The following is a 13629-nucleotide window of genomic DNA, read 5'->3' as shown; positions in this document are numbered from 1 at the left end:
TAAAAAAGTAGAATTAGTCTTATAAAGTGGAATTTCACACACATGCCTGAAATATCTCCACATCATAGAGTATATTAAACATTAAACATGAACTACTAATCACTCATGATGTGTGTGAACTGTGAGCCAATCACTACTTGTACATCCAGTTCCTAATGAGAGTCTAGGTGTCAAGGTTTGCGAGCTGCAAAACAAACTGTGTATCTCCCCTGAAGTAATTATGAGTTTTATCTGCTAACAAGCGCAGAAAGAAGCAGATAATCTGTCAGTTCACTCTGAGAGGAAGTGAACTTCAATCTGTAATAACGAGAGCGGACCTTTGACAGACAGGGCCGCTGATTAGCAATCAGGACAGCTGTGAGACTAATATTCTGTATCAGGCTGATTCTGATACTGTTGCTGTTTTATTACAAATCACAGATAGAGAAGATGTTCTTGTAAAGTTCTTCTGTAATCATCCTCCCTCAGACTGAAGTTGAACCATGAAAACATTAGATCCACCTCCATCCCCTGAATCATTTTTTCTCAGAATTACTCATCATCTTTGTATAATAAACTACTTTAAAATTCAGGAAGTCTTTATATTAGGGTAATTTATGCAGCAGAAAGCTCAAGAAAAGTAGACAAAAGATCTCTGATCATTTATTGGAGAAGTGATCAAATCAGCAAAAGAATCTCTGTAGATTTTCTTCTCATTTATCGATTTAAATGAGCTGTGAAAGTTCTCTTATTAGAATTTAATATTTCCCTATTCTGCTTATAAATTATAGATGAATAAATTAATTTTCAAAAAGGAAAAACAGTGTCCATGCAATGCTATTTGCGTCCAGGGTGTAAATAGCCAATTTGGCTATTTACAGACATATGCCATAAACTATGACTTTTTCCTAACCTAACCTAAGTTGATAGGTTGTTTGCTAAGCCTTGTCAAGTAGTTTTGTTTGCTAAATCTAACCAAACTGTGATGGAAAACTTAAAAAATGACAATTTTTAAAAAAAGAAAATAATAAGTCAACTAATTATAAAAATTAAAAGTCACACAGGACTCAAACTCCAGTCCCCAAAAACCCTCCTCTTTACAGTGACGTTCTCATTCTTTAAAGCTAAACTAGAAGGCCAGGTGAAAATAGTTGATCAGCTGTCATGTGACTATTCTCATCCAGGTGCAAATAGGTACTCTAATAATTCAAATTTAATTGAAGTAGTTTGACTTTTCTAAGTTGATACAGTTGATACATTTAATAAGCAGAATTAAAAAGTAGAATTTAAAAGACTACAATTTTTTTCAGTGGCACGCTCCAGGTTCTACGAGAAAAAGGGAAAAACTTACTTTTAAAATAAGAAATGTGTAAGATGTTGCTTTGTTGAGAAACCTCAACACTGGTCACACAGAGAATAAATCACCAGCTGCCAAGGTTCTGTGCCATTTTATTAGCTGAAATATACACCTATGCACTCTATTCCCTCAGTGGTCTCCTGTGCTCCATGCCTGCTCTGCTAACTGGATTAGCCGCGGTGCAGCAGCTGCTGATGAATAGGCAGCAGTAGGTGTTAGGTAACGTGTTGGGGGAGAGCGGGTCCTGGGCATCCATCATAATCATCAGCAGCCAGGGAGGTCTGCTCTGGATGCTGATGCTCAGCCGGGTGGCACTCAGCTGTGGAGGTGTGGGCTGGCAGACACTATCCGTGTCAAACTGGAAGAGGACCACATGGTCTTTTACTCAAACTGAAGGTTTTTATTCCAAAACAGAATCGCTGGACTTAAGCAACAAACCTTCAGTGTACAGTGGCCAGATTTCTATGGACAAAAACAGTAATCTGTTAAAAACTGGAATTTATGGAGTGTCGAAGGCATAGGACTAAACTACTTGGCTATTTTTGGCATTATGTATCTATTTTGGCAATTTTTAGAAAACATTAAAATTGTCTTACAGTAGCGTGCATGGCCAAAATAACCAATATGGTGGTCTTGATGTCACAGGTGTCAAAAAATATACTCAAAGTATGAAAAAAAGTAAAAAGTCGTCCTCTGAAGGACATTTCTACTGGCTGTTTCTGTGCAAAGCTGACTGAACCTCACCTTTTCTCTGCTGTCAAGTGTCCCTTTCTGTCTGTTTTGTCTTGTTCTGTCTTTTCATTTTTATCTTCTTGCATCCTGTTACATCTTTTGTCTTGTCTTTGTCTTGTTACATCTTTTACGTCATTGTCATCTTCTTTCATCATTTTCGTCTTGCCATGTTTCGTTACATCTTTTACATGTATTTAGCTTTGTTACATCATTTATGTTGTTTTCATCTGACATTGTTTTTGTCTTGTTATGTCTGTTTGACTATCTTTGTCTTGTGTCTTTTTACATCAGTTTCATCCTGTTACATCATTTTCATCTTGTTACATTGTTTTTGTTGTTACATCTTGTTCATGTTACTTTTGTCTTGTTACGTCATTTTTGTCTTATTATGTTATTTTTGTCTCGGTATGTCATTTTTGCCTTGTGACATCTTGTTACATCTTTTACATCATGTTCATCTCATTATGCCTGTTTTGCTGTTTCTTGCTTATGTCATTTTTGTGTTTGTTTTGTACACTTTTTACATAATTTTCATCTTCATCTTGCATTAAAACTAAAATAATTAGCCTATTTTGAAAAAATATAAGGAGTAGAAAGAACAGATATTTGTGTTAAAATGTAGGGAGTTGAAGTAAAAAGTTTTTAGAAAAAGAAATATTCAAATAAAGCACAGTCACCTCTCATCTCTGCTGAACCTACAGTTAGCAGTGGGCCCCCACTGAAGCCCCCAATTCCTCCATGTGTATGTATTATATCATATTGTATTATTGTGCAAAATATTGAATTATTTTCAATAACAACCTTTTGTTTTACCTTGTTCTGATAGATGCTATTAGCACCTTGGTGTCAGCCAAATTCTACATGCACCTGCGGTGGAAAAGCCAGTTTGGTTATTTACACCCAGGTGTATAGCCTAGCATGGCAGTGACAAACTCCCAGGTGTCAGTAGCCGACAGTGCTGTTTGTACCTGGGGTATAAATAGCCAATGTCACCACTTTCACCTACATGGCCATGATCTTTCCAAAACTAATCAAGTGAGTCTGTCCTCTAAACCCGACCAAACTGTGACTGAAAACATAAAATAATATTTCATGAAAGCACTGAAAAGAGTCAACTTTGTCTAAAAATTTAAAGTCAATCATGACTAAAAGTTTCACACAAAACTCAAAACACAGAACCCCAGGTCAGGACTCAGACCCCCAGGAGGAAGTCATCCACAAAACCTCCTCTCTACAGAGACTTTGTCACTCTTTACAGTTAAAGTAGGAGGGCGAGTGTAAATAGCAGCATAATAGCCATGTGGCTATTCTCACACAGGTGCAAATAGACAACTGTATGATTAAGTTTAGAAAAAGATTGTGTGTATGGTTTATCCCCAACCGTCACACCTTTAGGGCTGTCGCATGGTTGTTATGACAGACGTAACCAACTCTCCTGCACACCTGAAAACCAGTGCAATTCAATATTCACACTCTCTGTCAGCATTTGAAGCACAACACCATGGTGTGTCGTGGCACTGACCACTTGTGGTTCCAAGTTGATGATTGGCTTGTCATTCTGCTGCACGCTTCAAGACAATCACTTCTTTTTCTGCCTTCGAAAACACACTGGCAGCCAGATCTCCATCATAACTGAAAAGAGAAGAACCCTATGTCTTTTCCTGCTTGCGTCAACTCCAAGTGTGGTGTTCTGCATGAGTGTATACACATAATTGTTGCAGACAGTGCGCACAGAACCACAGATGATCTGGTTCCTGCACAAAGGCTACAGTACATCCTGCATTACCGCTGAACGTTGCCAGTGGATGTAAATAATGATGAGTGTGATTGTCCAATATGGATGTAATTCGTAGGGATGCTGGTCTGTGCATCCTGTACCCATCATGTACACTGCATACAGCAGATTACACGTGGCTGCCTCATCACATGTTGCCTAGAATCCCAGAAACCAACCTCTAGTCTTATAAATGACTACAGTACAAGTGTATGGAAGCCCTGAATGAAAATGAAAATGATAAATAAAGTAAATTAGCCTCATAAAAAAATTTAAACTAGGCTACATGCAAAGAAAGCAATATAAATAGAAATAAAACAGTAGGTTCAAACTAAGGTCTTGCCTCTCACTGGACAAATAACAAGTCATACTGGAAGATGACAGGGTGGAACTTAGGGCGGCCAACTGGATTTCAAGGGCAGCCAGTACCCCCGACCTGAGGCCAATCCATCTAGAGATGCCCCTGGTGTTAACGCCAAGAAAGGGTTAGTGCCAATTAAAATACATTTCTAGCCAAAAGAAAGACATGACAGCAATTTTATATCAAAAAATCAAAATGCGCATGGAAACACATGGATGCTTTTCGAACACATGGAAGTGGTGCACTTTAGCCTCCTGTGGCCTAAATGAGTATTACAACAAATACTTAAAAAAGTAACTTATTTTTCCCACCTGTGTACAATTTGTTTTAAAGGCAAAACATTTTTTCACCCATTATTAAGTGACAAACAGAAGATAAGAGAGATCTAAACCTATATTTTTACACACGGCCCTAGACTTCCACAAGATTAGGTAAATACTGCATCAAAAACCTCTAATCACTTTTATTGGTGTGATTTTGTAGGACCAATTCCCAAAAATCTACATTTTCAACAGCTTTTCACTACAAACCAACTGACACGCAGCAAACCTGTGGTCTAGGCTAGTTCACACTTTGGTGACCCATCTTTGGTAGTCTGTGAATTACTCTGACATGTGACCAGAGCTTATTCAGACTTCAAATTGTTTAGTCATACCTGCATCACCAATTACAGCAATATTTCAATGTCATAACTGTGTACCAAAGGAATGGTTTGCCAAAGGTAGCACTGATGTGAATTTGTCCTCAAACAAGGATACCAACAGTGCCACAGAGTCAGTAAACTCAACCTAACGTGTGGCTGCTGGGCCTGAGTGATGGGCTTGTCAACACTGTTTGTAATGTCTTGTTTGTGTGGCTAGACAGCCACTTAGAGGGCTTGCCTGTCACAAAATAAAGGGTTGGGATAAGAGCCAAACAACTTACTTCACTGTTCAAGTTTTTGTTCAATTCTGAGATTTCAAAAGCTGTAAACTCATTTTGTTGTTGAGGCACAAGGAGGATAATAGACTGAAAAACTCTAAGCTGGACAACCTGCTTGTTATTTGACAGTGTACATAAAAGACAAGCACCTTCTAGTAGCTCTACTGCCAAACTCAAAGAACTCTAAAATTAAAGGACACGGACTGAATATGCAGGTAGTTTTTGAGACTGTGTTTGTTTTGAGGGATAACAGGCCCTTGCTCTGAAAATACACACTGTCCCTGCAGCTGGGTTAGAGTAGGGGTAGGGTTAACCCTAATGACTTCGGTGATGAGGTCAGCAGCAGGGAGAGTTTGTATGTTTGGAGCAGTGGGCCATTGGAGCAATAGTGTTTGTTTTTGGGACAAAGGCATTGGCTTTTTCTGTTTTAATTTGAAGTTTGCACAGCCACCACCCAACAAATAGCAAGTAAATCAAACCAAAACATTAAGTCAAGTCAAATTTTCAGTGACGTCCCACTCTAAGAATAGGAAACAGGTTTTCATGGCAGACATTTTGACGTGTCATGACAGGAAAAGCACAAGTGTAACTAGAAACATTAATAATTGCAGCAGACCAGCTGCACCAAGCAACATATTAAGATGAACAATTGGTCAAATAGCCAACCATGGTAATACAGTAGCCTACTATGGTACTATGGTACATACTATGGGCCAGCAGTGTGTGAGCAATGCGGGAGTGTGTATTTTCAGAGCAATGGGTGTTCAGAACCATGGGTGTTTGTGTTTGGGATAATGGGATCTTGGACAAATGGCATTTGTTTTCAGGAATAACGGGCTCCCGAAAACAACGCCCACGGATCCAAAGGCAAAATACACATTCTCCCTGTAGGTGGTTTAGGGTAAGGTTAGGATTAACCCTCATGATTTAATTCCAACACTGGAAATTTGTCTGCAACAGTAAAATTGCTTGAAATGTCAGTATAACAAGCTGTTTGTCAAATTGTGTTTGTTTTCTGGGATAACAGCCTCCCAAAAACAAACACCCATATAGCCCAATACTCTGAAAATACACAGTCTCCCTGCAGTTAGGTTAGGGGTAGGGTTAAGTTAGCCCTAATGACTTGGGTGACGAGATCAACTGAGTGAGAGTGTATTTTTAGAGGAATGGGCCTTCAGAATCATGGGCGCATTTGTTTTTAGGGATAATGGGTTGTCAGACAAATGGGCTTTTGGTCCAATGGGAATTTTTGTTTTGATGGTGTCAGAATAATGGCCCGTCAGAACACTGGTATGGCATTGGTAGAACTGCCCCATGTTTTTAGTTCACCTGGGCTTTTTGTGCTATGTCAAGATGTCTGCCGTGAAAAAACATCTAGTGTTCTTTTTTGTTTAATATATTCTCATGTAATAGTTTGACCAAATAGTTTGACATTATTTTGACACCACAGTGATGTAGAGTACATGACAAATTATCCTAAAGAAAAAGGCAGGTTAATCTGCTTTATACTACAAATCAAACTGTGCACAACATTACCGCAGACTGAATCTTTGCTTTGCATAAACATGACAGTGTAAGAACACGAGAAGAAATGAAGTAGCTTATATAAGGCCTGTATTATCTTTCTGAACTTCTGAGCACACGTCTTGAGCTCCCTTATTATCAGTGATATACAGCAGGTGTGACTGTAAATCTTTGTCTTCAACACTCGAGAGACAGCTCTGGTCATGGCCATAATAAGCAGTCACCTTCCTCCCGCGGACCTGATTCTGTTTATTCTCACCCATTCACAGATTTATTGAGTCAATTTCCTAGCTCACATAAACGCTGAGGCGCCGGCTGCCTGACACTTCACCTCTGCAGCGGAAACGTGTCCTAGATTCGGCACATAAGCCAGCTGGTCAGGCTCCGTCCTGCTATTGTATTGGTGCCGTGGAGAACGCAGCCTTCTCAGTGTAAGTCACGTTTCAGACACGAGCTTGTTCTGGAGCTGATGTCAGAACTTGCCAGAGGTGCGAACAGAGGTGTGAAAACTCAATCTTGGTCCTTCTGAGTATTGATCCATAGAGCACAGATGAAAATAAGCACTTTCATAGAGAAGTTTTGAGTACAGTCTGCCACACTGGACAGATATCTAGATGAACTAAATGAAGCGTAGAACAGCTTTTCCACATCTGTTCGCTTCATTCCGCTGCCCCCCCATCTCCTGGATCGCTGCTTTTTCTTCTCCATCTCATCTCATTTTTTGAGGTTTATTTTTAACCAAGTATGGCTTGGAATAGCTTGCATCCTGAAATGGAAATTTGGGATGAACACAATGGGAACTTGGCTCTGTCACTGTCACCCCCCGAGGGAATAAGTGACTCATGTAACCTCAACAGAAACGACTGCAGCCACACCAAAAGAAGAGAGAAAGGAGGGGGGTGAGAGAAAGAGAACGGAGGAAATGTGAGCCAAACAACAAAAACCAGGATTTACACCGACACTCGCCCATCTCCAAACATCACACGCCGTATGTACATCTTTGATCTTGCTTTTCTTCACTTTTCATTATGCAATTGTCGTTCCTGCAGTGATGAAAAGCACATGGCCTTTGCTTACATGTTCCCATTATAAAGTAATAACTTCCAAGCAGGGCCTGCGGGCCTAATCCAAATCTAGCCGAAGAGCAGGGCCATTAATCAAACCGTTACACCCAAAAGGGTTTTTTCCCGCTAGAGAAAGAGCAAATATATCTCTATATAAACAGACATGACTGTTCACAGTGTTTATATCCAATCAGGGTTTAGAAATGTGGCACAGTCTCAGCAGAAACAGATCTGTGTATTTGTAACAGATGAGTGTTTGAAATGCCCATGGTAACTTTGGTAGTACTTTCTATGAAGGTCAAATCTATAATGCATTAAAAGCACATTCATAAGACATTATAATACACTTATAATCTTTATTAAACTCTATAAATGTTTATAATCATGAATCAGAACTTATAGGAAGATTTATAAAGTAAGTTGTGGGTTATAGAGCCTTTTAAATACATTATGCCTCATAAATGTGCTTATAATGCATTATAAGCACAGCCATAATCCAAAATAATGCATCTCTTTATGAACCATATATAAATGTTTAAATTGATTACTTTCATGTTATGTACCTCCATACCAAAGTGATGAATATGACTCCTGGGTTTTTCAATGGTGTATTATAAAGCATTATAAATATATCACAGTGTCTTATAAGTGTGCTTATATGTTTGATAAGCACATTCAGAAACACTATTATGCATTTATAAGGCTTTATAATACACCATAAAATATTTATTAATGTTGATAATAATGCATCACAGCTTATAACAAGATTTAAGAATTATTATAAGTGGTGGTGTATTTTAAGTCCAGCATTCATACTGCTACATACCTTCATACCAAAGTGACAAATATGAGTCCTGAGTTCCATAGCTCCTTATAAATACCATCATTTTAGCCAGTTATAAAGACACATAGAGAACAACTCAGAACACATGATAAATTCTAAGTTTCTGAAACTGAATAATGTCTTATAAACATCAACAATATGCTGTGGCATGACTTTGTGAGCTTTAAGTAAAGTGACGACACTATTTTATTATCATTGTTATTATTATTATTATGTGTGATGTTTTATAAGGCATTATTTCATTTTAGAAACTTAGACTTTATAATTCATTATTATTAGAGGTGGACATATATATGTGTATATATACACAGTATGTATAAGTTCAGCATTTATAATGCTTTATGCTTCCATGCCATATTGATGACTCTGTGTCGTGGCTTACACAGCACATTACAACTACGTTTACTTTAGCCAGTCATAAAGACACAGAGAACTGCTCTAATGTGTCATAACAGACTGTAAACTCTAAGTTTCTGAAACGGAGTACTGTCTTATGAACATCAACAATGCAGAATAATAGCATAACTTTGTCAAGGCAAGTGACAGAAGCATACAAGATTATTATCAACTGTATGTTTATAAGACATGATCCATTTCAGAAACCTAGAGTTTATACTCTGTCACGATATGATAATGCAGTATCACGTATGATTATAAACATTTATACAGACAGTTTTATAAAGCCTTATTAAAGCATTATACATGTCTTATGAATGTGCTTATAATGCATTATAGACACAACCTTCATTGAAAGTAACTTTTTATCAGTAGCCAAAAATAATTAAATAATTGGCCACCACAAAGGGGCAGTATAACAAGATGAAAACTTTACGTGTGCTATATTATTAGCTTATGAAGTAGTCATAGCTGACATGTTGCAGGAGTAATAGCTACTATTGAAAACAATGAAGTCAGTTCCTCAGTATTTTTACAGGAATTTGTTGGGTCTATTAACGTAAGGAGCTCACATTCTACAATTAAAACTTACTCATGGTGAGTATTTTATGGACAGATTCATACTTTAAATATTTAAAGTTGACTATTTTTAGGCCAACAAAAATCAGTAAATAAAGGATTCAGTATTTCTCAACCAGAATTTTATTCTGGCAATATGGAGGACAGCTCCGCTTTGTAGTAGTTTTAGTATTCACCAACTCTTGTAGCCTCTTGTAGCTCATTGTTGGAGTTTTATGGGTCACTACTGGTTCAGTCTCACCACTCTACTCAATGTTCTTCAAAACAGCAGGAGCAGGGGTTTACATCCATCAGGTCGACACAAACACAAGTCCCAGAGTGTCTCTTGAATAAGGCAATACTTTCCCATATCAACTCTATAAGGTGATAATGTGTCAGTGTTGTGTTGCACTGCCCCCAGATGGCCAAAAAAGTCAATTAATGCAGGTTTAACTGAGGACATAATAGTATACAAATCCAAATATATTTTAGAGATTTTTTTTTTTGGTGTGGTTACTTGGACGTTAGCATTTCTATACCCTGTGCAGATCAACATAAGCAGAATCTTTTTTATTTATGCTCACCAAAATCTGGCTGCTCAGTTGCTAGATATTCCCATTTCTTGACCAGGTATTTAAACTTTGTCTGTCTGCTGGTAGGTGCTGAGAAGGTCGTGTGAAGTGGGTTTATCACTGCCTTTTCACTGAAAACAGCTGCTACTGGAAATAATGCTAATGATGGCAGTAAGACTAAGTGAGCTGTAAAATCAAAACGATGAGTTTAAAGACTCTAAACTCTAGATTTGGCTCTTTTGGTAGTCAAGCATCACTGTCATTTGATCCACTGTTGATAAAGATATTGATTAGAGCAGCTTAAAGCCAGAAGCAGGGAGCTGAAGTGGGGTTTTGCCACTCTAAGCCGGTAATTGCAGAGCACTTAGTCGATTTAAAATGAAGCAAATTTCCAACAAAGCTGTCGATCTTTTGATGTCCTAATGAGGACACACTAATAACACGTTCCAGAAGTTTTTAGCAGCAAAGACAGTTTCCACTTTGCTTCATTTCCCACCAAACCCATAATTCCTCCACTCAGAGCTAAACCAGCCCTACGTGCTGCATCACATCCACTTCCCACATCATTTAAAAAGAACTCTGCAAATAAACAGCTCTGATCCAACGTGGTGAAAACAAAGCAAAAAGGCCCCTTGAGATATTTCCACTGTGAAGCAGGCCAGATCGCAGACCGAGGAGAGAGGACAGAGGCCTTATATAGTCAGAACAAACTCATCCTTGGGGCTCAGGTAACCAACATCTCGGGTTCGCTAAAGCTGAGTGATAATCCACCAGAACTGATGAGCAGTTTTAGAGGATAAGAGCAAAAAATGTTAAGAATTCTGAGCTCAGTGGGGAAAACATGGGAAAGAATTCAAGAACTCTGATGTTTATGTGTACAAAGTTGCATAGGAGAGAAGGAATCTTGAAAAAGGTGAAAAAGAAAGCGAAAGCACAGGGACAGAAGACAGAGAATAATAAAAATAGCTCAAGAGAAAAACTGACCAGTCGACAAGCCTTGGCTGACCCGGGCCAATCACAATAGTCCACTCTCAAAACCAGAGGTCAAAGGTGAAGATTTCCTGGCTTTAACTTCAAGCTCAGTCTCCCAATTCCTTGGAGCCGGTTCAGATTCAACCCACAAGTCCCATGACCTCGCTGGGACTGGTGCCGTGCGACACTGGACTGTGGGATCTATGCCGAACTTTTTTTTTTTTAAGTGACGGCATGTGTTTATTTATATTATCCTCTGTGGGCGGCAACTGTGACACGCTGAAAAATCATCATAGAGGAGGGCTTGTCAAAGTGTGAAAGTTGACATGCTCAGTCTGGCACTCGTTTAATGAAGCCGTGCCACTGGAGGATAAATAATTTGGAGGGAAAACAAGGCTGACTTGGAGCTTTTGGCCGAGGCTTCAAATTCCCACTGAAGCAATAAGACAGCAGTCCTCTTAAGTTAAGTGTTTTTTTACATGCCAGCAACACTTTTCTTTCAGTGCGACGTAAAACTCTTACTCAGAAAGAATTACACTGAGATTGTTCCATTTTGTACACTATAAAAATAAACCTTTTGTGTTGTTTTTAATTTTAACTGTTTGTTTTAACTTTAAAAATTGAGTGTTTGGACTGGCAACTTGAAGTAATCTGGTAATGATTCAAAACAAATAAACTTTTCTAGTTTATAAACGCACTATTAATTCAGTTGTACTTGAGAAAACAAGCTAAAAATACTAGCACAACTAGCAACTCTTCGATTACACTGATGAACTTTAGAAGCAAATTTGATTTAAACTATTTGTTTTAACTTTAAAAAGTTTGGGTTGCCTTAATTGAAGATAACTTGAGGTAATTTTATAATGATTCAAAGCAAATCAACTTTTCCAGTCAATTAAACTAGTATTATTTCAGTTGTTCTTGAGAAAACATGCCCAAGAAGATAACTTTTTTAAGTTGAATGAACAAGTCTTCAGTCAAACTGATGAACTTTGCAAAGAATTTTGATACAAGCTATTAGTTTTAACTTTAAAAAGTTACTGTCTGAGTTTCTTTAAATTTTTAAGTTGGCTGAATTTGAAAAGACAACTTGAGTTAACTTTTTAATGATACAAAAAAAATGAACTTTTCTAGCCAAACAAACTTGATATTATAATATAAGTCAGTTGTACTTGAGAGGCGCATTTCAAGAAGCTTAAGATGTTAAGTTGAACCACCAACTTTTCTGTTACATTGACAAACACTGTAAACAAATTCGATTTAAAGTATTTGTCCTAACTTAAAAAAAAAAAAGTTACTGTCCAAGCTACTTTAAGTTTTTAAGTTGACTGAACTTGCAAAAGTTGTACAAAACTTGTATTTGAGAAAACATGTTCAATAAGCGTATGATATTAAGTTGAACCAACAATTCCTGAGACACACTGATGAACATTGTGAACAGATTTGATTTCCTCTTACATATTCTCATCTTAAAAAGTCAATTATGCTCAACTAAAAACAGAGGGCTTTTAGGGGAGTTTTGATTCTCACACAATGCATTCTGGGAAGTCTGCTTATATACTGATCATGTTTCTATAGAAACTTAATTTAATGAGTTGCTTGAACTCTGTACAGTACATTCAACTCATGATTTCATTTAAAAGACTACAAGTTAGAAGAACTCATATTTAGTCTGTACGTACGTGTTTTGAAAATAAATACAAGAAATTAAGTTTGAGTAACTTGAATTAAAAAGAAACTATATTTTTATGTTAAATGAATTAGAAAAGATGAGTTTATTCCACTAAATTGCTGGATGATAGTTTCCATTGTAGTCATTTATAGTAGCAGGTCTGCTCAAACAACACCAACACACAAAGTCTGGGAACTCAGCTTCATTACAGTCCAGTAACTCTTCCTTCTCCTTAAAACAGCGCGAAACTTTCCTCGCTTCATCACTCTCCATCACACACCGGAAACTTGAAAACACTCTCTCACACACACACACTCACACACACTCACACACACACAGAGGAAACTCTATCATGGATAGTTGCGGTTGTGGTCTGTCTTTTCGGCAGCCTCACTCGAGTATCGTACTCACCCCATGGCGGTGGAAAGAAATCCCTCTGGCTCTGCTGGGCAGCTTCGATATACACACTTATGCACATGCACTGATGGAGTCTAACAAGGGGGTTTCCTCCTCTGGTTTCTCCCCTCTGTTTTTACCCCCCGCACCCTCCTTTCCCTAGCTTTAGCGGTATCCTGTTTTGGAACTGGAGAAGAAAGAGAAAATAAAGAAGAGTGTTAGAAACTGAGAAAAGGAAGCAGAGATGGGATCATAATAATTACTCCCCATGTCCCACACCAGGGACCTTACCAGCCTCCAGTGATACACCAATCTCTCTCCAATCATCCCCCTTTTCCCCTCCTTCTCCTCCTCCTCCTCCTCCTCTTCAGCTTGGAGACTATCCAGGCCTGCAGGGAGGCTGTCCGGACTGGGACACTGCCTTTCCCCCCGCTATCTTTTACTCATTCTCCCCATTTCACATGACAAGATTTTGGATGACATTTAACTCTGTTGCTTTATGTTTCC

General features: G+C 38.2%; 1 protein-coding gene across 2 annotated transcripts in view; it reads right to left on the bottom strand.

The window, feature by feature from the left end:
• The window catches only part of pde5ab (phosphodiesterase 5A, cGMP-specific, b), a 111482-nt gene extending 98083 nt beyond the window's left edge, over nt 1-13399 (bottom strand). The window contains exon 1 of one of the 2 annotated variants that reach the window (XM_084711901.1): nt 13138-13399. In XM_084711901.1, coding sequence (XP_084568027.1) covers nt 13138-13142 — 5 coding nt within the window. In that variant the 5' untranslated portion in view covers nt 13143-13399. Of the gene's footprint in view, nt 1-11066; nt 11208-13137 lie in introns of those variants that run through there. The other variant, XM_084711902.1, reaches the window with a different exon arrangement.
• Between the last annotated feature and the right edge of the window lie 230 nt (nt 13400-13629).

The sequence above is a fragment of the Lutjanus erythropterus genome, chromosome 23 (assembly GCF_056507025.1).
Source record: "Lutjanus erythropterus isolate fLutEry1 chromosome 23, fLutEry1.hap2, whole genome shotgun sequence".
Taxonomy (NCBI): domain Eukaryota; kingdom Metazoa; phylum Chordata; class Actinopteri; order Lutjaniformes; family Lutjanidae; genus Lutjanus; species Lutjanus erythropterus.
The sequence above is the reverse complement of the archived record's forward strand: the minus strand, read 5'-3'. Positions and strand labels throughout refer to the sequence as shown.